This window comes from Tetrao urogallus (assembly GCF_951394365.1).
Source record: "Tetrao urogallus genome assembly, chromosome: 9".
NCBI classification, from domain to species: Eukaryota; Metazoa; Chordata; class Aves; order Galliformes; family Phasianidae; genus Tetrao; species Tetrao urogallus.
Window position 1 is genome coordinate 15090187 of NC_136822.1, and position 27051 is coordinate 15117237.

The 27051-nt window shown below is 42.5% G+C and overlaps 3 protein-coding genes across 3 annotated transcripts; 1 reads left to right on the top strand and 2 right to left on the bottom strand.

The window, feature by feature from the left end:
* Positions 1–3234: 3234 nt before the first annotated feature.
* Positions 3235–8707, bottom strand: LOC306949981 (cytochrome P450 2J6-like; the record flags this gene model as incomplete). Its single annotated transcript, XM_079540069.1, has 9 exons — positions 3235–3413; positions 3747–3888; positions 4251–4438; positions 5374–5515; positions 6102–6272; positions 6965–7125; positions 7555–7704; positions 8045–8207; positions 8537–8707. 9 exons carry the CDS (start codon positions 8705–8707, stop codon positions 3235–3237), a joined length of 1467 nt encoding a protein of 488 aa, XP_079396195.1.
* Positions 8708–11871: 3164 nt separating this feature from the next.
* Positions 11872–17223, bottom strand: LOC306949980 (cytochrome P450 2J2-like; the record flags this gene model as incomplete). Its single annotated transcript, XM_079540068.1, has 9 exons — positions 11872–12050; positions 12205–12346; positions 12862–13049; positions 13698–13839; positions 14060–14236; positions 14867–15027; positions 15227–15376; positions 16223–16385; positions 17059–17223. The coding sequence occupies 9 exons, from the start codon at positions 17221–17223 to the stop codon at positions 11872–11874; spliced, it is 1467 nt and encodes a 488-aa protein (XP_079396194.1).
* A 4256-nt stretch (positions 17224–21479) lies between these two features.
* Positions 21480–26827, top strand: LOC306949737 (cytochrome P450 2J2-like; the record flags this gene model as incomplete). The annotated part of the gene is made up of 9 exons (XM_079539743.1): positions 21480–21650; positions 22382–22544; positions 22676–22825; positions 24371–24531; positions 24697–24870; positions 25092–25233; positions 25765–25952; positions 26283–26424; positions 26649–26827. 9 exons carry the CDS (start codon positions 21480–21482, stop codon positions 26825–26827), a joined length of 1470 nt encoding a protein of 489 aa, XP_079395869.1.
* Between the last annotated feature and the right edge of the window lie 224 nt (positions 26828–27051).

Here is a 27051-nt window from a genome sequence, read left to right on the forward strand (position 1 = left end):
TTTGTAATAACAAGCTTATTTTGCAAGGCACTCGTTTCTAATTTAACTCTCTCAAGCATACTTTTTACTCCAGGCTCAAGGACTACCTTTGTTTCAGCATCTTGGGATTTTCCACTGTGAATCTCTGAAACATTAGGAAATGTATTCCACTAGGATGATCCAGCTCCTTCAGCTGTGGGCATCAAACAATAAAAATCATCAGTAAAAACTGCATGGTTTAGTGGGCAATATTGGTGGTAGGTGGATGGTTGGACTCGGTGATATTAAAGGTCTTTTCCAACCTTAACAATTCTGGGATTCTATGATCAGTGGTCATAGGTCAAGCGGTGCCCAATCCAAGTTTTAGAAGCCTTTCAGAGGAATCCAGGCATGGCAGCCAAAACCCTCCTGGCACCACCGATCTCCTCAATGATCTCAGCGATGAAGAGTAGCTGTAGGGCCTTGATCCAACACCAGGACATGGAAGATCCTGGGAACATGGGTAAGGATTCAGGAAGAAATAAACAAGGGTTGTGTAATTTCTGCTTTGTGTGCGAGAACAGTGATGCTCTGATGCTGATTACATTCTCCAAAACTAAATGTATTTTCACAAGAAAGAACTTGGGAATGTTCGGACATAAACTCTATGGGTCACAATAGGAGCCCCACGTCTATCACCTCTTTCCTGCCAAGGCTTCAGCAAGCATAGGGAGAGAGAAAGGAAAAGCTGGCATTTACCCATGCTGATATCCACATTATCAGTTTGTTATTTGGCTGATATCCACATTATCAGTTTGTTATTTGTTTTTTTTCCCCTAGGCTCTTAGACAACCACTCCTTTCTCAAAGTGGTATTGTTTTGCTGCTCCAAGATAAAGCCCCAGGCTGCTTTCTCCAACATTGTTATTATTCCTCTGTCACTTCTGCTTGTGGGAGTGAGGAGGCTGCAATTCATGCTGCCATTATTTAGTCTTTGGCTTAATGCAGACAAAGCTCTGTTGTTAGGGAACGTAACTACAGCTACTCTGCAGGTAATTTAAAGAACTGTATAAGAATATGGCAAGACAAACAACTCCGTAAGGTAGGAAGGCAGTAAAAGCAGAAAGAGGCTATGGGACAAGCAGAAATATAGAAGACACCAGAAGGAGGAATATACAAAGACAAATATATCCGTCCAACAGATGGGAGAGAGATAAGGGAAAAGATTTTAGTGAAGAGAGAATATCGGACAGCAAAGGGTTGGAAGGCATCCAAAGAAAAGCTTACAGGAGATGGAGGGCAGTGTGTGTGGAAGAAAATTAATGGAGGTGTGTGCAAGAGAGTTGAAAACATGGCTGTAAGAAAGCAGATTGGATGGAAAAGGCCTGAACTGGTAGGCATCTGCATTAGGAGACAGAAAAAAACAGGATTTCCTTTGTAGGCACAATGCACAGCTTGCATAGCAAGCATATTCAAAGCTGAATGTCACACTCTGAAATATTTTCCCTTGGAGAGCCTAAGTAGGCACTTACCATGGATTACTACAGTGTAAGAGAATGCAGATATGTTTTTATCTCATATCAGGTAGCTCTGCAGGATTACCTTCCAGCTTACATAGGAATATTTTGTAATCTACTCACATCCATAAGGCTCAAACATCCTAGGCACGCTGAAGGGAATAGGAAAAGAAAACCTCATTAATTCTCATAGATTCACAGAACATCTGAAGTTGGAAGGAACCCACAGGTTCATCGAGTCCAATTCTCTCATGACCCCTAACAATTTGTCTGGAGGCTGGGCTCAAGGCTATGCTTTTAGCCCTTTGTAGTAGCCCTTCCAGAACAGTGGGAGTGAGCTTGTTCTTTCTACCATCTTTGAAATCAAGAGACGCCTTCTGGTTGAAGAACAGCCAAGGGACAGCTTGACACTCAAGCACAAAAATAAAAAGCAAAAAAAAAAGGAATAAATGAGAAACTGGGGAAGGTTGCATGGACTGCAAATGGCACTATCTGCTATCCAGTGTATAGAACTCACCCCTCATATACTGGCATACAGTAACCACCTTCTATGTCCCGCTAGAAAAAACACTTCCAATCCTCTCTAAAAAAATCCCTCGTTAAATGTCAATAGCTGAGCAAAAATCTGAATATATATATTTACCAAGTACTTAAGTACAATGATCAGAAAGAGCTTCAAGAAATCTTAAGCAGTGGCAAATCTTCTATCGGCAGTGATATGCTAATTTGTGCTGATAGATGTCAAGTCAGCTAACTGTGATAAAGAATCCATTAAAGAACTGAAAAGAATAAATGAAGCTGAATAAATAATTGAAGGATCTGGAGTGAGCAGCACCAGATGACTACTGATCACGAAAAATACATGTTCTCATGTTGCTGTCAACCACTGTGTTCATAAAAGCAAAATGATTTGTCAACACTTAATGTCTGCTTGCTGCTGCTCATCTTCCAGTCCCTGCTCCTGGCCTTCGATATGAAAAGTTTCCACACCTGGCTGATGAACCCATTACTCCATTACTCTACTTCTATCCCATTGGGCAGAATTACTCCTGCTTTAGCAAGTGAAATGCTCAACTCTCTTGACACCTGGTTGCACAACAGCTGACCTGATCATAGGATTCTGTGATAAGGAAATCATAGAATCATCAGCATGGAAAAGATCTCCAAGATCATCTATCCCATCACCAGTGCTGCCCATTAACCCATGTCCCTTTGTGCCCCATCACCAGTGCTGCCCATTAACCCACGTCCCTTTGTGCCCCATCTCCTTGGTTCTTGAACTCCATCCCTCCTGTTACAGCAACGTACTTGTTATCTCAGACACATCATCGGCCTCTTCAGAAAGTGTCCCCCAAGATCTTCTAACTCCTCCGTTCACCAATATCTGGGGACAGACTAAAAGACCTCTACACCCATCTCCACAAGTGCAACTGTGGTTTATGAGAAAGAACACACAGATATTTGACTACAATACTTCTAATTTATAGACCTCATTCAAGTTCTTTCTCTCTTGACGCTGTTCTAATAAATAAGACCCAATTCTGATTCTTCCCTTTGTATCTTTATTCACTACACACTGGGACAAATATACCAAGTGTTGATAACAAGAACGAAGTACTGACTTTACAGGATGCAACTGTCCAAAAAGCATTTTTCAATGTAATAATTGACCAAATCAAAAGGAAGGCAAAAATCTTAAGACACAGTAAGTGGAATCCACATGCAGAATCACGCAGACTGAATCTGTATGGCACCGTTTCCTACCGAGGAATGGCACAGAGCTGGTGTGGAGGTGGCTTCATTGTAGTTGAAAAAACAAACTTGGTGTTGACTTCTTTCACTCCGTCTGGCAGGGTGAAGGTGAATGCCTGCATCAGGGTGCAGAAGATGATGAAAAGCTCCAGCCTTGCCAGCAGTTCCCCCATGCATGCACGGTGCCCTGGGATAAGAGAGAGAAGGCAAAGGATTTCTATCAAAACCTTCTATCTATCTTTCGAGCTCTGGGCTTATTAGCATTATGAATTTTTCTGCTATTGTTGTGATAACTGGGTCTCTGCTACAAGAGAAGCCAGATCTTTTCCAAGAAAAAGGCCTCCCATCCCTTCTCTTTCAATCTTTCCCAGTTGCAATTGGGCTTTTCTCCTCCTGGAGTTGTTGAAGACATTGGAATGTATTTCTATACCTCTTTGTAGGTGCCTCCACAGTTCACACTGAGGAGCGAGTGGATCTTTAGTTACTGTCACATCAGTCAGTCCCTGCTCAGTGCATTTACCTATTGAGAATGGTAAGAATGCTTCTCTGTGTACAAAGTTTCCATCTTTATCAAGGAAGTGTCCCGGGTTGAACTGATCAGGTGTTTCCCATTTTTCAGGATCGGACAGAACAGAGTCAATGTTGACCAGAACAATGGTGTCCTGAAAAAAAGAGTTCATCTGTTAAAGTGCATTGGTTTTACTTTTCCTATTGCTATTGTATTCTTGGCTTTTCAGCAACGGAACGAGTAACAGCTAAATTTTCCTCTTTGTTACGCTGTCATTTCTGCAGTGCCGTTGTTGCTTTGAGCAGATCCATAAAGAAGGGATGAAAATGCAACCAAAGGAAAGGAACTGAAGGGAGAACGTCTAGAGCCAGCCCTAATGCAACTTATGACTACAGAGCTTGACAATGTTTCAGATTCAGATTATGAAGATCCCGCATTTAGAATCTTGCAGTGTGGAAATAATTTCATATTTCCAAGGTTTTCAAGTAGAAAACGTGCAGCGTGCTTGTTGAGTACCTTTGGAATGGGAAATCCCAGCAGCTCCGTGTCCTTCACAGTAAATCTGGGAAGTGCAATTAAGACAATATTACTGTATCGTTGGATTTCATGAATTACAGCATTTGTGTACGGCAAGTTTTTCCTGTCTGTGTAGCAAATTAAACGGGAACTGCCCAGGACTGCATCCAGCTCCTTGTGGACTTTCTCTGGAATGAAACAGTCAGCTTTAAATGCACAATAATCTGTAAACCCTACAGTCACCCTTTTTCTTTTCTTTTTTTTTTTTTTTTTTGTGGTTATAATTATACCCATTGGGTTTTTTTTTTACAGTTATGATTATATCCAGTAAGGTGAAAAACATACTAAAAAGGAAAAAAAATCAACTTCCCACGTGGATCAGCTAAATGAAATAATAATCCCTTACAAAGAGACTGGTTTAGAAACTGGGCAAGGTTCAGTCTTCACTCAGAATCATACAGGAATGAATTGAAAAGGCAATTTCTGCTCTGAAATGGCCTGATTAATACCACAGCCTTGATTATTGGAATTAGATTGATTCTGTGCATCAGGAAACTCATAGAAGCTGGCAGACCTGGTTGTGGCATTCAGCACATGCACTCCAGTCTCAAATTTAGGTCTTTTCAAGGGCCATGAGTTAACGACTGTGGGAAGTCCCTTCTCTTTATTACCTCTGTTTTCTCCCGCCAGTCTCCTTTTGCTGGAAAGTACTCAGGAGCAAATGGAACAGCAGGAGCCACAAATCAAAGACCCATCAAGTGCTCATAGGAAGTCCGACCAATCATAAGTGGAGGGGCAGGGGGCAAAAAACCTCATCCTAGAGTGGATCAGATGGATTGCACCCTGAATTCTGAGAAGATCTCCTAGAAATGAAGCCTGAAAGGATTCTTTGTGAAAACTGTGGCACTGAGGGACATGGGTTAGTGGGCATGGTGGTGACAGTCAGCCTAGATGGTCTTAGTAATGTTTCCCAACCTTAATGATTCTGTGTATGAAGAAACAGATGCATGCAGTTCACCTGATTCATGCCCTACACATTCGTTTCTCTGCTGTTCTTTAATTGGCTCTGCTACTATTTGAACGTGTGTGATTTCTAAGAAGCAGCAAAACTGTGTGTGCTTACCTTGAACATCAGGATAAGCCACCATGTAAAGCAATGCCCAACGCAAAGTGGTGGCTGTTGTTTCTGTGCCAGCCAGGAAAAGATCAAAAACATTCTGTGTCAAATTGGCCTTGTCATATGTAGCACCAGCATCTTCTTTGGACTGCATACATGAAAGGCAAAGAGCAAGTTAAGGTACAAAAAGGGAAGCAAAGCACCTTCTTGTATCACAGAAATGTTCACTCATACTACCCAAAGTGGCAAAAAATGAAACAAAAACCTGAAGGGCTAGGAAAAAAAACCTTATTGAATAATACGAAGACATTTTCTAATATTCCACAGTGTATTTGTAAATTTATCCTGCCTCTGTGCTCATGCTGTTTGCCAACCATGACAAATTTATGCATTCACTCACGCTTTCCACTCTTGCTGCAAATCCCTCTACAGTTTGTGCTCTCAGATGTGTCTTAACCTAGAGAATAATAGAGCTACAGAGCTTAATAGCAGCTCTATTACTGTGCTTACAAGAAATCTACCTGCAAACCTACTCACATTACTACTTCATCCTCCTCCTCCCATCCCACAGTTTCAGCCTTTGGGTTTTTTTTTTCTCTAATTCATCCAACTATAAGCTTTTCTAGGCAGAGATTTTATATTTCCTTAACTGCTATTAAACACCATAATAATTAAAGGAATACTTAAAATCCCCATTTGTCAGTGGAGCCTAAGAGAAGCTGCTAGACACTCACTTTAGCCATCTGATCCAAATAGTAACCAATAAAATCTTGATTTCCATCTGTTTTTTCTTTGTGGCTTTCAATTTCCTCTTCTAATAGAGCCCTCATAGTACGTATACTGGCCAAAGCCTTCTTACACCGTGTCAGAAAACAGGTTGCAATCCAGGGAAGTCGATCGTGGACCTGTAAAAGAGGTAATTTAGATATGTGGTGTTACTGACATCAGCATACTAAATTTGAATCCTAATACAGGACTGTAGGTAGTGGAAGAAGGGAATGAAAGACTCCAATGACTGTATCTTCATCACTACCTCAAAAGGATATTGCCTATCGGTAATGTATTAAAGGTTTTCTTAGTCCTTATTTTGGGATAAAAAAATGTAAGGATTTTTAATTTCTCATTTATTTTTAACCAAAAGTACCAAATTGATCCTCAGATTAACTAAGAACTGAGTTATGGTTGTTTTCAGTTAGTGAGAGATGGTGAAAAATCATGCAAGGTGCAAAGCCTGCCAAGTTCCAGCCATGTACATTGGTAACATGACTTCTTGCCTATATTCAGCGTTGTGGGTCCCATCTGTTAATGGTACAACTGCCCTGGTTTCAGGCTGTCTGTCCCACTGCTTTCACAGCTGGAGTCACGACTTCACGCAGAATCACAACAGCAAATTCTTCTGTCCACTGAACCACATGTCACAGTGGGAGCTGCTGCCATCAGTGGGGCAAACATCAGTTTGGAACAGGCCGTCTGGAAGTACATTCCAATGTGTGCTTCAGTACCTCTAGGTGCACCAGCATTCATTTTTGTCACAAAACCAGCCAGGTGCCTTTGCATTATCTGTGTATAAAATAATATAAAAAATCATTATCCTCACATAAAATGAGATGCTGTTTGTAAATGCTGATATATCGTCCACAGCTTCAACCAAGCGGAGAAATCTTTTGTCTTCTATGGAGAAGCGATGTCCCAAAATCAGAGCACAAATTACATTGGAGACAGCATGAGTAACAGGCACAGTGGGGTCCACAGGTTTTCCTGTGAACACAGCGAGCAGTTTCACCATTAACACCAATTCTGCTTTTTCCCACTGAGCAGAAAGCTAGAGAAATACAATTATTGAGTCATTAGGGTTGGAAAAGACCTCCAAGATCACCAAGTCCAACCCCAACCCATCCCCACCGTGCCCTCAGTGCCACATCTCCACGGTTCTTGAACTCCAAATAACATTTTACCAAATCCACTTCATGCTGTTACATTATAAGATGGAAAATTGCAATTTGTCAGCAAAATATATGAGTAAAAATAACTTCAGACAGCCAAAACATTGCTGTTAATTAAATAAAACAGCAAGATGGACAGAGGAAATGGAATTTATAGTGGTAATAAGGAAAACATACCCCTTTCAGAGAACCTTGGCATCCTGTTTGGCAATAATTAGTAGTAAAAAAGGGTAGAGGCACGTACCTTTGGTGTTCCGCAGGTACTGAACCAGGTGACGGGCTTCCTCCTGGATTTGATACTCCTGGCTTTGTTTCCCTACTCCTAATTTCCTCATTGTTAGGAGCCCAAAGCGCCGCTGTTGCTTCCAGAGATGACCATTAGAGAACATAACACCTAGGACCATAATGAATTAATGCTTTATGGATGAATGAATTGAAACTGTTCATGTTTCAAAGATGTTTCCCCGTCATGCTAATCTTTCTCAGTTTTTGCCAGCAGATCTGTAGCATTCCTCTTTCCCTTTCCTTCCTCCTTCCTTCCAGCCTTGCCATTTATATCCCATATAGAAACTCCAGCCACAGCTGCATTCTGCCATTGTTGTTACAAGAGAACCCAAACAGAGACGTTTCATAAAACCTCATGGAAATATTAACCTATATTCCACGTACATTAGGCACTGTTTCCAAAACCACGGTTAGAATTTATCAGAAGGCTGTGTGAACATAATAGTTACCATTTCCATTAGTCAAAAACTTGAAGGCTCTGCTTAATGGCCTCCCAGCAACCTCTTCAGCATGGGCAGTCATCCCCTCCTTCACTGCCTGGTACCCTTGTAGAACAACTACAGGTACGCTCGTAAGCCATAAGGTGAAAATCTTGCCATATGTGCTGGCCATCTGTAGAACAAAAGAGTGTCACAACAACACAAGTGAGAACTGGCATACTAAAATCCAGCAAGGTCAGGCTGGACGGGGCCCTGATCACCTGATGGAGCTGTGGATGTCCCTGTTCATTGCAGGGAGTTGGACAGGTTGGACTTTAAGCATCCCTTCCAACTCAAACGGTTCTATGACTCCATGATTCTACATTTAACTGAATCCCACTGATTTGCACATTCATACAGTTGAGAATAAATCTCTCTCCAGCATTGAGAAGAAAACAAAAACTTGCCTTCATTCTTCAGCCAGCTGATGAGTCCACCAATGTGCTGCCTGAACATACATACCTGGTTAAGGATGTCGTGGTGAATTTGGAACTTCATCTGCAGCAGATTCCCAAAGAGGGGGAGTGGAGCTGGTCCAGGAGGAAGCTGTCTTCGCTTCCGTTGCATTCCCAGGAACTGCATGAGCAGAAGAGAGGCTGCCAAACATACAAGCACTACACTCACTGTTAACATTTCCCTTCTGATTTACACGGTGAGCTTGTCTCTGAAAAACTGCTACGTAAAGAGAGGGCAGATCCATTTATCTTGTTCTGCTGGTACCTCCCTAAGTAGAAAATGAGCAGACTTCCGTTCTTCCTTCTTTATCACTTTCCTTTACCTTCTGATCCCAGAGAATAACATGTTGCTTTCATGCACGTGGCATTGCTCCATTACATTGCAGCCACAAATCCGGCAAGTTTTGGTCCTTCAAGGGATATCAAATGCAGCTAATTACACACTGAGACCAAGTAACAAAAATCCCTACTAAAGCTGCTGGTTTCATCAGGGACCTCTTGCAAGAGCAGAGAAAACCAACAGAGCTTTCTGGGGGTGCTGCACAGGTAGGTGAGGCTGTGAGGTTGTGGTGATCAAGCAGAACAAGGAATTTCTTCAGCCACTGCCTCCAGCAGAAATAAAGATGACATCTTCACGAGCCTCTTTCACAAGTGCCCTCCTGCAATCAAGCAGCTCCACTGGGGAGCTGTGCTTTGCTGCTCCTTTATGCAGAGGAGGCCACAAGGACAGTGCAGCTCCGGTGCTGCTTCAGCATTCTCCCAGGAGCAGCACCAGCTTAAAGTCAAGCTCGCCTGGCTCCAGCTGGGGCACGTGGCACTCTGGGAGCTCACCCAGATGGCTTAGCTGCACACTTGCCAACCTTATCCACTTCAGAGACAACTTGGAGTTCCTTTCTTGTGGCATTGTCATTTTCTCTGTCTCAAACGACTCCCACCTCTAAAAGCAGCATTAGCCAAAGTCTTCTCATGTGGAGGAAGCTGTGATGGAAGCAGCTGTGCTGGGAGGACACCCCAAATAGAACCACTGTCCTTCGCCAGTTTTCTCTGCAAGGAACACAGCATGCGATTTCCTGGGTGTTGCTGATTGCATTGCTCTGGCCTTTGAGCAGAACTGGACACAGGGCTCCAGGCATGGCCTCACCAGTGCTGAACAGTAGGGAAGGATCACTTACCTTGACCTGCTGGCAACACTGTGACCCCTGTGGGACTTTGCTAGTCACTGGCCCCCACCCAGACCTCACATCACTGAGCATCACCCCCTAAGCCCCGTCATTAAACCAGTTCTCTGTTCACTCCTCTGTCTGCCCATCCAACCTGTAGCTCGACAATTTATCGATGGCAATCTTATATGGGACAGCATCAGTGTCCTTACTGAGGTGCCACATTCACTGCTGTCTCCCTGTCCATCACGCTGACCATTTCACTGCAGAGATTCATCCCATTGGCCAAGCACAACTTTCCTTTGGAAGCATTAGCCTTCATCAACAAATGAAATTGAGAAATTCAAATTGGTAAATTGAGAAATATCATAATAATACAGTAAGAATACAAGCAAAATAAAAATGCCAAACTAGTCATTATTAAAGATTATGGTGTTACTGAAAATACCAGGGTGGGTGGGTAGAACGTACATAAAAAAATAGATTTGTTTGCTGACCAGCTCAAAGCTGCCTGTAAGCCTTTTCGAAATACTGAGATTAAATGTTTATGAAAGCCATTTGCTACTTGCCACTATGTACTCTCGTAAAGTTAAGACTGTTCCCATGTGCTTCAGGTTGTCACAATTGTTTGGACATTGATTTGCACAAGTCAAGAACACGCTTAAAATTTTTGGCTTCGTTCTGTTGGTTTAGGGTGAGAAAGACTTTTGCTTCCATGCTGACCTTGCTGCATTGTTGCAATCACTTCTGTAGACAGAATCATGCTGACTGAGATCCGTTTGTTCATGATTTGGGGGATGTGGTACCATCATGTTGACAGAAAGGCTCTAGAAGAGCACACAGTTGAGGAAGATCCTGGACAGGACAGAAGCGGCAGCAAGATTTGTTATGAGCTCTCACAGTGGAATCAAACTGCAGTGCTGACCTGCTTCTGCAGTAAGAATGACAGATATTACAGCCACAATTTGGGAACCACAAATCTGGGTATCAGCAGAGAAAAATACTGGGTATTTTAACAATGATATGAAACCTCCATAGCACTTGGGATGGAAATTAGGAACAAACTGCCTAATATATCACATGCAGCAGCTGAGAAACATGCAAGCACAAAATATTCCTTACTCAAGTTTGTTGCAAAATAGCAACCACCACAGGTTCAGGATCTATTTAAAAACACAAAGTTAAATTGCACAAATTACTGCTAAGTGAAAGATTCCTCCAGTGCCAGCAAGCTTACTGCTTTATCTTTATCTAGCGCATTTCCTTTTGCCCACTGGAGTTTTGACTTCCTCCTTTTCATAGAATAGTTGGGTCATCCAGTTCCAAGCCTTTGCTGCAGGCTGGTTGCTGCCCACCACATCAAGCTGCCTGAACTGACCTTGAACACCTCCGCAACCTGCGCAGAGCCTCACCACTCTCTGAGTAAACAGTTTCTTCCTAACATCCAACCTAAATCTCCCCTCTTCTGGCTTATAGCCATTAGCTCAGCTACTGGAAAGCCGTGTGCTGTGCTGAGGTCTGCTCTGAGCCTCTGTGCTCATGAAAAGAAGTTTGCCTCTTGAGAAACTACAGCAATATTCCCTGCCCTGTGTAGACACAGCAGCTGGTGCACAGCTCATTCAGAGATTCCTGAACAACTCTTTTCCTCCATGAAACCATCCTAGGGGCTCAGAGCCACCACCTTTGGGAAGCATTTCTATATCCCACCCTGGAATTGAGAATCAGAGGACCGTTTGAGTTGGAAGAGAACCTTACATGCCATGTGCTCCAACCCCCTGCTCTGAACAGGGACACCCACAGCTCCATCAGGTGCTCAGAGCCCCATCCAGCCTGACCTTGGGTGGCCATCACCTCTCTGGGCAACCTGTGCAAGTGCCTCATCACCCTCACTGTCATTTTTTTTCTTCTATCCAGTCTAAATCTCCTCTCTTTCAGTTTGAAAATATGCATGAATGCATAGAAATGCATGGGAATGATGGGAGGCATCCCTCAGGACCTAGCTTTAACGTTTGTTTTCCCGCATTAGGATTCCTATTGAGCCTTGAAGTAAGACCAGACACTAATAATTTTCTGTGTTTATTTTATTTCTAATATATAAGAAAAAGTTTACATAGGTTTTCCATAAGCCAAGAAAAGGCTTATCTACCATAAGAAAAGGCTTCTATCTACCATATGCTGCAACCTAACGAAGAACTGCACAGAGTTTATATGGGTGAGGTTTCATCGTGCTCCCAAAGACAAAGCTCAGGTTGATCTCCTTATCTCCTTCTGGTGGGGTGAACTTGAATGTCTGCAGCAGGCTGCAGAAGATGATGAAAAGCTCCATCTTGGCCATCACCTCTCCCAGGCACACACGATGACCTGCAGGGGAAGGGGAAATGCAGTCAGTCCCCGGACCAGGCTGGAACCTTACACTTTCTGTCATTACACTCCCTTTGTTTTGCTTTTCTTCCACAAGGAAAATATTACTGCTTCACACTCAGAGTCTAACTCGGTTGGTTATCAGCTCACCTACCTGCTGAGAAGGCTAGGAACGCCTCTCGGATCACAAAATTCCCATCCTCGTCCAAGAAATGACCGGGGTTGAACTGGTGAGGGGTCTCCCAATACTCGGGGTCAAAAAGAGTTGAGTCTATGTTTGCCATGATGATGGTACCCTGCAAGGAAAATGCTGTAGGCTCAGTTCTGCCTCTGGATTTCTCAAACATCAAGAACAAAAGGACACAAATGAATTCCACATAGAGTCTGTGGCACTGCTGGGCACATGGTTAGAATAGAACAAGTTTTTTATTGGGAAAAAATGCTTAGTCACAAACTAAGTCCTATTTTGTTGAGGTTTTTATAGTGGTTTTTTGTGTGTTTGTTTCTTCAAAAACTAAAGAAACCTCCATATATCAGCTTCAGACATTTCCCTGCTTTATTCCCTTCATGCCTCCTTTTCCATTCTGTTAGCAAATGCAACAGAATGAAGGGTATGAGGTTATTCACCTTCTTATCCTAAACCTAGTAAAATGATTTTCCCAATTCTGACAAGCTTTGATAGATTTAGAAATGAAAAACGGTGCACCCTGCAAACGGAGCAGCACATTTTAACTCCTAATTGTCAAGGCAAAGGGAGAGCACAGAGCAGTGCTGTGCAGGAAGATGTGGCCAAAGATGACAGACAGGATACCTTCGGAACCTGATAACCCAAGAGGGTTGTATCCTTCACTGCTTGTCTAGGAATGGTGATTAAAATAATGCTGCTAAAGCGGATGATCTCATGAATCACAGCATTTGTGTAAGGCAGTTTCTTCCGATCCTCGTAGTCGATTTGGTGGGAAGAACCCAGAACAGCATCCAGCTCCTTTTGGACTTTCTCTAGGAAGGAAAAAAAAAAAACAAAACAACACAACAACTGTATATGTAGAATTTTGCATGAAATGGCTGTCTTTTCAGTTTCAGATTATTAGCAGTAATAGAAAAAAAAAAAATACGTAAATAAATTATACTTCTTATATCCTAAAATGTAAATACAACTATTTAGGTGCTACTCGACTACAATCTGATATTTCCCAAATTTTAAGTTCTGTGGTTAGATCATCAAGCTCAACAGATATATTGATCTTCATAGTTAAAGGAAGGGGAGCAAATTAATTAAACAAGAATTTCTGAGCAATAGGTTAAACTCAAGCTTGGTTTTAGACTACCTTGAAAAGGTGATCGTAAAGAAAATAAATAAAATAAATATGTAGAACAGTAGTTCTCCCGAGTATTGGGAGACCCCTCACCAGTTCAACCCTGGTCATTTCTTGGACGAGGATGGGAATTTTGTGATCCGAGAGGCGTTCCTAGCCTTCTCAGCAGGTAGGTGAGCTGATAACCAACCAAGTTAGACTCTGAGTGTGAAGGTTGGAAAAGGCCTTCAAGATCATCCATCCAACCATCCACCTCTCACCAGTATTCCCCACTAAACCATGTCCCTCCATACCACATCCACACATCTCCATGTCCGTGTCTCTGACTCACCTTGGACGTCTGGATAAGCCACCATGTAGAGCAGTGCCCAACGTAGAGTGGTGGCGGTGGTCTCTGAGCCACCCAGGAAGAGATCAAAAACAGACTGCAACATGTTTTCTTCATCATAGGTAGAATTTGGGACATTTTTAGTCTATGGGTGTCAATGAGAAAGGTGAAATAATAGCACAGAATCCAGCTAAACATCTACATCTTTAAAATCACCTGTTGCACACCCTGCCCTCAGGATCCCAGAGTACAAAAATAACAAGTGTACTATTTTACACTTCTGAAACAGGTTATTGGCTATTCAAGGTTCGTATTTGAATTCGATAGGAATAGCATCTGTGTCAACTCCAGCACAAATTACTCACTTTCTCCATCTGATCCAGGTAAAAGTCAATGAAATCTTTTGGTTCATCCACTCTGCATCTCTCCCTATGACTTTTGATCTCCTGCCTTATGAAAGAATGAATAAAATTACAGCAAGATTCTATTTTGCGTATGGGTCCTGGGAGGTGCCCTAACGGCCATGGGAGAACTTCAAATATCTGTGGAGCAAGCATTCAACACAGCTGCTGTAAGTTATACAACACAAGCAAGGCCATACAGAAATACAGTGCAGACATTTTTGGTGATGAGTTACTGAGTCAGTTTCAACCTTGGATTCCTACCTTTGCTGCATAACTCAACTCGTATCTGCCCTGTTAATTCATCAACAGAAGAATCCCGTTTTGCAGACAGGTCTTTTTTGCATGCATTAACAGTGATACAGTCAATATTAATATATATTACCTCAATATATAGGAAAAAAAACAATCTCTTTTACTCCAGTACAATGAATATCACTTTTCAACTTTCTAATAGCAGTTTCAGAAATGGAATTCAGAAATTTCAACATCCCAAGCACTTTCCTTTCCTGGGAAATTCTAATTAAAATTATTAATATAACGGTTGAACAATGCCACGTCCAAAGCACTTCAAATCCAATTCATATTCATGGTCAGTATTTTTTGTAAAATCAGCATTTAATGTGCACTAAATACTGCAATAACTATGACAATATATAATGATACAATTATTATGGCATGAAAATTGTCTAATTACTATTACCCCATAGAGCAATAAATATCGTGTTCAATAGTTAAATAATTTGCATGTTAAATGAGCCATTTTCTCACGTAGTAAACGTAGCTGTTCCCAAAAGCCACAATCTCATTGTATGCTTCCATCAGCTGGCGGAAAGTCGCATCCTGCAGGGAGAAACGATGCCCAAACACCACAGCACAGATCACATTGGAGACCGCGTGAACGATGGGGAAGGAAGGGTCAACAGCTCTTCCTGCAAACACAGAGAAGCGTTGGTCACAAAAACACCAGCTGCTTTGCTATTCTGAAAGCAAGCTCACAATGAGGTTTTGTCACAGATATCCCCGGTGCTATTTATTTCTGGAGCAAAAATAACCTTTCCCCTCTGTGTTACACAAACTACACGCCGTGTCAAAACCACGACCGCGCTCCCGACCACCTTGGTGCCGTACCATCTGTGCTCCTGAAGAACTCCACCAAGTGCCGGGCCTCGGTTTGTATCCCACGTTCCATCCCTTTATTCCCCATTCCCAGTTTCCGGAGAGTCGCAATTCCAAAACGTCTCTGATCTTTCCAGATGAGACCATTTGAAACCAGGATACCTTCAGCCATCAAGAACCAATTGGATGCCATGTTAGTATTCATGTAATGTTGATACTTGCTTGCAAGCTATGTTTGCCAACATAGTCTTGTCTCCCTACAGATGTTGTGTCACCACTGCAGGAGTGGCAGAGAGCTTTCCTCAGCCGACAGTACGTTCAGTTTTCTACCACCTGGAAATACGATGGTCCCTCGCACTAAGCTGCTCAAAGCCTGGAGACCTTTCTGAGGAGCCCATTGGAGAGCTCTGCAGGTTTCCTGTTCTCGTTCTCCTATGCTTGCATGGATACGAGGCTGGTGGAAACCAGTTTAGCCACTCCTGTTTCAAATACAGAACTCTATCCTCTGTCCACCAAAATTCATCAGTGCCTGATGTAAACAATAGCACAATAAAAACTTCTAAACAAGGACACATTGCACCTGCAGTCTCACTAATGCATCTAAAACCCCAGTGCCGTGGGACATCCCCAAGGGCCACTTCTTGTTCAACAGCTCAGTGCATGCTTTCTCCATTGCAGCCATTGTGTAATCAAGCAACTGAGAGCTTCAAAAATTACTTCAGCCTCTGCTCCTCAAGCTCCAGATGAAGGATTGAAAGGCATCAGATGGATTATTTCAAAGCAAGGCACGAACTTAGACACCAATAATGGATAAATTAGATTAGCAAGTACAAACACTGCTGCTTTGGTAAGATTCTGGAACACACGTGTGATAGTGGGGTGGAGGAGACAACTGAGGAATGCTGCAGAATTGCTTTATTTTGTTTCTCATGAATAAATGGAATGAGTGAACAGGGAACTAAGAGCTTGTCAGCAGACAAAGTCCTTCAGCAGATGTATGCATCTCACCTTTTCCAGAAGAAAATCTGTTGAACAAGTGGGTCTGTAGCCGCCCAGAAACATCCTCTGAGTTGGTGGTGAGACCATCCTTCACCGCTTTGAAGCCATACAGCACCACAACGGGTTTATGGCCCAGCCACAGGGTGCAGATGTTCCCATAGGTTTTTGCTAGCTGCACATTAGTTGATGCAAAACAAATAAACCAAAAAACTATTGGAGAAACATCAACCAAACTGCACACACAATGGGGTCTTCTCTTCCCATATGACACTACCCTGGGGTTCAGGAAATGAAGAGGGGAAAATGCTTTTGTTCTGTGATGGGAACATTCATGAGAGTAAAGCTGTGGCACTGCTCTGGGATCCCACTATTCACAGCAATGTGAACAGTCAAAAGAACAGCTGCTCTTGCTCTTTTTAACACATAGGGTTGTCTTTGGGATAATAATGACTGTGGAAATGCTCCTGGCTGGGTATTTACAGCTCACATTAGGTTTCATATGAAAGTTCAGCTGTCCAATGTCAGTTACATTTTTCAACTCATTTCATTTCCTCAGCCAAAAAAACTAGAACTACTCAAAATTACACATTTACATACAGAACGTTGGAAAAACAGGTTCAAACATGCTGAAATCCTCCATTTGTCTTTAACCTGAAGACATCATAGCCCAACATCCATTTATATCAGGAGCCTGTAGATTTTATTTGACTCCTTTAGGCACTACATTTAACTTCCATGACCCTCTTTCCTCCACTTGAAGTTCTCATAACCAATTACCAGCCTATCGACAGCCATCATCATTGGTTACAGCTTTTGCTCCTTCTCTCCCATCCACAAACACATACCTTTTTCAGGCTCCCATGGTCAGCTCTAAAATTTACCCACCACATGCTTCCAATGATGGGAAACGGGATCGGGCCAGGAGGAAACCGGCGACTTCTCCATTGCAGTCTCAGGAACTGCAAACCCAGCAGAAACAAAACCAGGGATAATAGCATCACAGTCACCATTTCACACCTCCAAACTGGTCTGTCACCGAGAAAGCTGTTATTAATCTGTTAAACTGACTCTGTTGTTCTACTTAACTCTTCCCAAAGAGAATCGTGTCACATCCAAACCTTCTTCCCTACCACATTTCTCCAACAAAATGAAGAGCGTTTCCACCTCTGAGCATACTTAATACATTGCTATGCTGCAATATGCTAATAGCTGCCATCACATTGACATCCAACCAATGCCAGAAGGCAGGCACTTCATTCTGACTTGCATCTGATATTCAGAAACGTCCCATTGAGCAATTGGTTTGGTTGGAGGTGTCACTCACAGCACTGACTATGTGCAAGCTGAGAGCTGGGATACTAAACTGGAGATTTTGGTGTCCCTGCCTGCATGCAGTTTGTTGCTTTTGTTTGTTTTTCCATATTTGTGCATATTTTTAAAAGAAAAAAAGACATTTAGTTATTGAGAGCTTATAGATTTCCCTACTGTCAAATGTCAATTAGTTCTGAAAATATCTGTGCTCAGTTTCTCAGTACAAAGCCTCTGCGACATCCACGTGCACATCTTCCAAACACACAACTTTGTCTTCCACCGTCCTCCTCAAGTCCTTCTGACAGGTGAAAACATTCTGTTTCCCAGAATAAATCTGTATCGTGAGTGCGCTGGGGATGGGTTGATGGTTGGACCAGATGATCTTGGAGGTCTTTTCCAACCTTAATGATTCTAAGATTCTAATCCCGCTTAAAAAAGGTACTCTGTCACAGAACCACCAAGAGACCTCTCAGATCACTCAGTCCAACCGTCCACATACTACTGCTATTTCCCCACTATGTCCCTTAGTGCAACATCTAAACGTCTCTTGAATGCCTGCATGGACAGTGACTCCACCACCTCCTTGGGCATCCTGTGCCAGTGCATCACCACTCTTTCAGAGAAGAACTTCCATCCGCATCCGTTCATCCTGATCTGCATCAGATTTCTCACCTGTCCTACAGTTCTGATGTTTACAGTGGCGTTACTCATTGACAAATGAATTGTCTCGCAACATATAGAACTTTCAAGGACTCTTGATCACTTTGAGGTTTATATGCCAGCTGCTTCTGATCGTGAAAAGTAGGACTGATCCCAGAGGAAGAGCTAAAAAAGAAACAGGAACAGAGTGTGATTTCTTGTCAGAAAGCCACTGGTGCCTCACAAGCCCACACTGCCTCTGGGAGAAAAATGAAAAATAAAAAGAGACAGCTGATTGCTACTGGTTTGGTATATCACAAAAACATACATTTTGTTACAAATCTATTCAGATGGAAGATGTTTAATACACGTCTTGTCTGAAATCACTCCCAGCTTTCTATCAAATAGCTTCTTGTTCTGTTCAGGTTTCTCCTTCTGTAAACACAGCTATGGCTTTGCATACTTCGGCCCCATAGTTCAGTTCATGGAAATTTCATAGGCATTTCCTACACCTGTGCTTTCAGGTGGTTACTTCCCCATGTTTCTGTCCAGAGATAGACGGAAAACATAGGATCATTGAGGTTGGAAAGGACCACTAAGATCATCGTGTCCAACCATTAACCCATCACCATCAACCATCATGTCACTGTGACGTGAGTGAGCTGGTTAAGGGCTTTTATTTGGTTGGTTGTTGTAACTGAAGGATTCATGGTCACTCCTTCCTGCAAACCCAAACGGAGAGGAATGAAACAACTGAATTACTTCTTCTCAGTACATTGCCAGCGTCAGCCCTCAGGTCAATCAAGACATGAGACAAGCAGCCAGTGTCATGAAAATTAGTTCTCAGGATTAAAAAAGTTTTAAAGCAAAACTTTCACCTTTAAAAAAGATGAGCATTTTCTAATGACTCTGAAATATTGACTCATGTTTCAGTTTGTAATCTGCTACAAAACCCAGATCCTCACCTGCTTACTCCCACTCCGTCTTCACCATGCAAGGAAGAATAACACACAGTTACATCATGCCCTACCTTAGCAAGCAACAGGTGAATTTTTCAGGTTATTTGCCCAAAGGATAAGAGAAACTGATGGGAAAAGAACAAAAAGAAAGCTAAGAACTGGGAGACAATAGTGGAAATCAGCTGGATGCAAGAAGAGTCGTGATGATATGTCCCCATCCAACTGCTGTCTGCTAAGCAAACACTCATGTGGTGTCTCAAGGACAGCAGTAAGCATTAAGTAGCAGGTTGACCATTGCTTGCTGCTGTGTTGGGTAACAGGCAATTGCTTTGTGCATTTCAACTGCGTATATTCTGCTGGCAGAGCTGATGTGAAAGGTACTCTGCACAGAGGTGATGCCGTCAGGGTAGGCTGCAAGTAGTCACACAGAAGGGGAAAGAAAAAAAAATTAAGATATTCAATTTGTTTCATTTTATGAGGTTTGAACAGGATATTTGCAAGACAACTGTTCCAAATAATTGTAAACTTTCTGCATTTTTTGTCCACATTGAGGCTTCTCATTCAGTAGGTTTCTATGCTGCAGCTTCTTCAGAATTTCTGCAGCTACTGCTGACCACACACTGCGCTCAGTGACACACAGAAGAAAGGTGGGAGAAAAAACATTAAGCACAAAGCATGTCCTAAGACAAAAATAAAAACAAATAACAGCACATCATTGGGCCTTTCCTTTCAGTCACTCTTAGATGAGCTCACAGAATCACAGAACGGCCAGGGTTGGAAGGGAGCTCAAGGATCATGAATCTCCAACCCCCTGCTGCACGCAGGGCCTCCAACCTCCACATTTCATACCCCTGCATAAAAATCCATCTGCCTGCTGGTTTCTCTGGGTGTTACCATGCTGTTGAAAAATAGATTCTACCTTTCTCAATCCTGAGCAATCCAAAACCCTTCAGTGCTTCAGCCCACGATCCTTTCTGAATGAGAACGGCATCAAGTGTATTTATGTTCTTCCCAGTCCCAAAAGCTAAATGTGCAACAGCTGAGCATTTCTCAGCTACCATGGTAGAACTCAGAGTTTTTCTCAGGAAGAAACAGAATGTTAATACCCCTTTCAGCTTTCTCTTATCTGAAACGTTCTGTTCTGACCGTGACCATTAGCATTCCAAGTCCAATATTTAGGCTACCAAATACTTCAAAAATGCTGAAGCAAATACTCAAACACTAGGAAATGCCAAAATGAACACCGTCTGCACAACAGGGATTGCTTCTTAGTGATGCCTTATTGTGAGCAGTACTAGATGTACTGTGGCTGAACCTAAGGCATTCAGCATCTCTTCCATCCCATTAAATAAGCCAACGTGCATCAGAGGACTAAGAAAGCAATAACACAACGGTGGGACCGAGCAGGTAGAGGAGGGCGTCACAGGGAGGACTTTGGAAAGAGGTCATTCTGGGGGCAATCCATTTGCATTGCTCCATGTCTCCATTCTGTGTGAGCAGCACCTCCCCACGCAAGCCCTGCACACACTGCTGGGCCAGGCAATCCCCGCACTGCCCAGAGCCTCACACTGCTTTCCAACACACACTAAATCCACCTTTGCAACCCGCAACTCAACATCTAAGCCCTGGTATTATAACACTTATAATAATTATATAACTATTATTCTATATAATTATTATAACAATTAACAACACCGTCCCAACAGAAATAGATAAGATGGGAGGTGTTTTTCAGCTGTGGAGATTCCAGACACTTTTAAGGCAATCTACTTCAGAGAAAGTCAGTGAATAGCAACTAAGAAAAGAAAGGCAGTTAAGACTTCAGTTTAGCCTTCTGTTGCTTGAATTCAATTGTTTTTCTGCTCAGAGGCTGTATCCTATTGTGCACACATTTCCACTTCTGTAAAAGAAACCGCATAAAAATTGCAGTGTTTCAGAAAGGTAATAAGTAACACATTCTCAGCATTTGACTACAAGAAACTTCAGGAGGTGCTACCGTTATGCAAGACATTTGGTATTCCTGGATAACTGCTCAATAATGACTGCAAAGCCCAATATCAACACACACAAAAAAGAAAGAAAATTCTAGTTGTGTCAAAAAATTGTGACAGATCACAATTACAGATCATAAAAGAGAGTAGGTGTGGCTTGGCTAGCGAGGGATCACATATTTCCAAGTTTTCTGAAGACTTCAGCCTAGGCAAACTGTAGATCGAGAGGGAGGGACAGACAGACGGTCAAAGGAGGCATAGGTTCCTTAGAGAGAGCTGGATTTCTGTAGAAGCACTCGTTCATCTGCACAGCACCAGATTTGCAGAGGAAGCCACACACAAGAGCAGCGAGCAGAGATTTCCATCATGTTGGGGATCGTTGAGCTGTCTGTAGCCCTGGTAGCCTCCCTCCTGATCTTGCAGTTCCTGAAGCTGCAGTGGATGCGCAGCCAGCTCCCTCCAGGACCAGTTCCTCTCCCCATCATTGGGAACCTGTGGCTGCTGGACTTCAAACTTCGCCGAGAAACTCTCGCTAAGGTATTTCGTTCTGTCTTATCTCTTGCATGTGGTTCAGTGGGGAAATAGTGGTGGCAGGTGGGCAGCTGGACTGAATGATCTTGGAGATCTTTTCCAACGATTCTGTGACCCGAGGCTGAAAATCTGTCTGAATCTATTTTAACTTACATTTAAATATCAATAAGCATCATGTTTCATTACAGGATTTGTTTTCTGTCTTTGCACTGGTAACTCTCACCTTGTAAACCATCTTTAGTTGAATTTCCTTTGGCTGACACTAATGTTGCTGGAACACGTGCAGGCCACGATGGTCCAATCTCCATTAGCAGATCAAACATACACTCTAAATGGACCCTTCTTTTCATATTTGTATAACCAAAAGTCAGCAAGGCTAAAATGAAGCAGGGAAAGAATGAATTCTTGTTCTGCTCATAGCACAAGTTCTTAATAAGCCAATTAAAACTCAAGACTTGCATCAGATTAAGGAAAAATACAAGCATTATCTGAGGAAAGACAATAGAAGCAAATATGAACAATGGTGGGAAAGCAACAGGAAAGAATGCAAAAGCATTTATCTTCTTTTTTTTGGAAGTTGGAGGAAAAAAGGATCATTGTCAATTTTCATTCATGAAAGAAAACAGAAAATCTTTGGCACTTTGCATGCATTCATTTGCTCTTTGATTCTTAAAATGAATACTTATGTGAACGCATTCTGTTTCCTACTCACTGATGCATTGTTATTAACTCTTCAGTTAACCAGCATCTATGGCAACATCTACACAGTGTGGATGGGACAGACACCCATGGTGGTACTGAATGGGTACAAAGCAGTAAAAGATGGCATCGTCACCCATTCAGAGGAGACTTCTGGAAGACCTCTCACGCCATTCTACAGAGACATGATGGGCGAAAAAGGTGTTACAATACCGAAATACGTGTATCTTTTTTTGCTAGTGCTATATAACCCTATCCAAACCCAATTTTGCCTCCTGCAGGGAAAGGATTTCCCTGCCCAGCACCGAAATAAATGCTTCTGTGTTCTTTAGGCATTTTTCTGACAAGCGGGCACACCTGGAAGCAACAGAGACGCTTTGGGATGACCATCATACGGAGCCTAGGATTTGGGAAGAACAACTTGGAGCATCGAATTCAAACAGAGGCCTCCCATCTTCTGGGAATCTTTGCAAACACGGAAGGTAAATTCAATAGAAAAATAAGACTTGGAGAGCTTTCTGAAATACAGCGGATTAGGGGAACTGAAGTTTCACAACACGTTTTTTTACAAGCTGTAAAGATATTTTTCCTATTAGTGGGACTTCTACTGGCTTTTTAATTGCATTCTTGAAAAAAATGTTTTGTCTGCACAGCTCGCAATATGAAGCTTTTTTTTTTTTAATAAGGATAGTAGAAAATGTTTATTATCAACAGCGTCTCAGGGACAGCTGGTAACAATTTTTACATTCAAGGAGGATAGAAAACCTGCATGTTTTCCTCCATAAAGAACAGAATTTGTGACCTGCTGGGCAGCAAACCTCTACCATTCAGCAGAGAAAAAAGCCCAGCACAAAAAGCACATTGTTCTGTTGTCCAACAAAATTCCTTTGTAGGATATAACGAAATAACGATATAACGAAATAGAAACTGGTAAAATTTTAAGAATATGCCAAAACAAAGCGCCCAAATATAAATATTCTGCACAGCCAAATCCCTCACCCACATCATGTTTCATAGCAACATGAAAGCACAGAGAGGTTTCCCAAGTTCTGTCACCAACTCATTTAGCCTTAGATATAGCAAAAGGGCCATACTGACTTCTGAGAGCAAGGTTTCTAAGGGCAGTGGATACAAAAGATAGGAGCACACCAGCTGGTACGAGGCCTTGGTACAGCCCAAATCTTTACTTCCATGCAATTCTTCCCCATATTAAACCCAGTCGTTGCATTTACTGCTTCAAAGAAGCAGAACGAGTGTTGGACTGAAGTCAGAAACGCATAGGGGACCATTTTCCTTTGGCCAGTTTGAAGGTTGTCCTCACCTTCAGCACGTGTACTCGATTATTTTTCTAGATTTCACCTTACTGTTTACTTCAACCCTTTTTAACAAGAGCTGTGTTCCACCCTGTAAAATAAGGAACGTGGGCTGGTGGGCATGGTGGTGATGGGTCGATGGTTGGCCCAGATGATCTTAATGGTGTTTTCCAACCTTCGAGATTCTGTGATAAGAATTACAAAAGTTTTGCCTTCACGGTCTGTGGAGAAAAAAATATATACATATATTATATATAGCCAACTGTTATGCTGCACTTGAAAACAAACCAGGGAGTAGACATTTCAACATGACTAAGATATTAAGACTTCAAAATCTTTCCTTCCTGATTTGTTACCTTCACCCCCACCCTCCGAGTTAAAATATCTGCCTGCAGATTTGAAGGCGTGTAATCCAGCCACAACACCCAGATCACAACTCAGAGAGGTGGGGGAAGAGAGACCTAGCATCCATCTTCTCAAAGACTAACATTACCCTATTTTTCAATAATTTAAAGCAAATTGAAAATAAAGATTCCCTGCAATTACAGAGATTTGCTTTGGAGCTCACTTGCAGAAGATCAGACTCCTTTTAGACTAAGTTTCCCACACTCTGAACTCCTATTATTTTTGCTTTTAAAAGAAATGTTCCTCTTCCTTAATTTTGCTCACTGCCACCTGTGCAGAAATACTCACCAGTAGCTCCTGTACCTGCAGGCAAGCCTTTCGACCCCCGCACTTCCATCGTCCAAGCCATCGCCAATATCATCTGTGCTGTCGTTTTTGGCCATCGCTTCTCCAGCGAGGATGAATCTTTCAGCAAGCTTATCAAAGCTGTTTATTTTGTGATCTACTTTCAAGCTACTATCTGGGGCAGGGTAAGAACCTGTATATTTAATCAGAATTGCCCATGTTCCAACTCGTGTACTGCCTCTCATCCTAACTGAAACGACTCTTGCAGTGCTTTTACAGTTATCAGGAAATCGGAATTGGGCTCTCCACTGAAAAATGCTCCTATTTCTTCTATTCATTTACAATCACAGATGTACGATGCTTTCCCGTGGCTTATGCACCGCTTCCCAGGACCGCATCAGAAAGTGTTTGCATACAATGACTTCATGCACAGTTTGGTTATGAATGAGGTCCAGATGCATGAGAGAGAGAAGGCAGGTGACCCACAGGATCTCATTGACTTCTACCTAACCCAAATAGCAAAAGTAAGTATCTATTTATCACCACAGCCCCTCCTTGGCCTCAGTGTCCACTACAAACACTTGCACTTCAAGTGACAATAATTGAATTTCAATACACACGCTTTGTTTGACACTGAAGAGTTGTGCATTGATGGATTGCTCACCATTATCACAAAGTTACTCCCACTGCTACCTGAGCAATTGTACGTATGAAACAATAGCCTTCGTGTGAATGTATCCTACAGACCAAAGACGACCCCACCTCTACATTCAATAAAGACAATATGGTTCAGACCGTGGTTGATCTCTTGCTGGGAGGGACCGAAACAACAAGCACCACCCTCCTCTGGGCACTGCTCTATATGGTACAATACCCAGAAATACAAGGTGAGTAAAAGCCCTAGCAGAGAGCTGCGCTCACCATTACGTCGCAGTGAACGCCGTTACAACGTAAGTAGTCGCTCCATCACCTGCAACAGATCCAAATAAACATTAACAATGAATACAAGAGGCAGATCTCAATAATTGAGATCTAAAAATGAAAGCTTAACAACCAAAACAAAAACCTTGTGCCTTCTCCACCAGCTCATTAAGATCATTTTAATTAGTAAAAAGCACCGTCACCCCCTTCCAGTGAGATAAAACAAGCAATACCTTGCTTAGGTCACGACTACGCATGCAGCCAGAACTTTTACAACGTTCAGAACAGGAAAACTTTAAGAACACAGAACCACATTACCCTCACAGAGATCATCCTGTGCTTTGGGAATATGCATTTTCTCAACCAGCTCAAACCAACACAGATGCTACAACACATGCCAAGGCATTTCAGAGTAGCACAGTCTCTTTTATTCCCCGTTCCTTGGGGCTGGAAACAAAGGGGGGGGGAAAAGTAAAAACATTGTTATTGCACTGCAGAGAGAGTTCAAAGGGAGATGGAGGCTGTTCTGGAACCTTCCCACGTCATCAGCTATGAAGACCGCAAAAGACTGCCCTACACAAACGCTGTGATTCATGAGACTTTGCGGTACAGCAACATCACTTCTGTGGGGGTCCCTCGACTGTGTGTGAGGAATACAACTTTGCTGGGCTTCCACATTAAAAAGGTATGGAGTACGCACGTCTCCAAGCTTTGTATAGTTAATGTTGACTATGTCGAGCACATCAGCTCCTACAGTTCCTGGCTTGGCACAGAGAATACATGACAGCATGTCACAGACATGAAACAAAGCTGAGTGCTCCAAATGAGAGCCTACACGTAACCTTATGACAAAAAAGAGGACAGAAGGGTTGATAATGCCTAGATGCATGCAGGAGAAGGGCAAGCTGAGTCCAAGCACCTGGCTGTACACACAGGATAGCACAGTTATCTATTAGAGAGACGAGCCAGAGAAGAATCAACACGTAGGAAATATCACCTCTGTTTCTTCTTGCAGGGCACACTTGTGCTGCCAAATCTGCACTCTGTGGTGTACGACAGTGACCACTGGGCGACCCCTTGGAAGTTCAACCCAAACCATTTCCTGGATTTGGATGGCAACTTTGTGCACAAAGAGGCATTCTTACCCTTCTCAGCAGGTAATGCCCAAACATTTCAGCACCTCTTCATTTTGTCTTGCAGCACAACAACAAACATTCTAGAAACATTCCAGAACATCAAGAAACGTTTTGATAAAAATATATTTGGCCCAAAGATTTAAAGTCACACATTTTCATGTAAGGCCCACAGATTTGGTCTTGTTCTATTTGTTTTTCGTAGAATTTAGCTTCACACTTCTAATTTCTTTCCCTTTTCCCTGCAGGGCACCGCGTGTGTTTGGGGGAACAGATGGCACGAGTTGAACTGTTCATCTTTTTCACTAATCTGCTTCGGGCATTCACATTTCAGCTCCCTGAAGGAGTAAAGGAAATCAACCCGGAGTACATTTTGGGTGCAATACTGCAGCCACATCCCTATGAAATCTGTGCTGTTCCACGTTAATCTGCAACATACCACGAAGCAGAGGGACCCCCCGATAACTGCAGAACAAATATCACTATCCTATCTGCATTCAAATTCACATAGCTCAGTGTAGAGAATTAACGTAGAAGTATTTCTGTTCAGGAAGGCCAACCTCACACAGATGAGCTTTCTGAAACTAGAAAATTGCATTTACCAGAGCTCACATATTTACGCCGTAGGTACAAACAATTATTCAAAGTGCT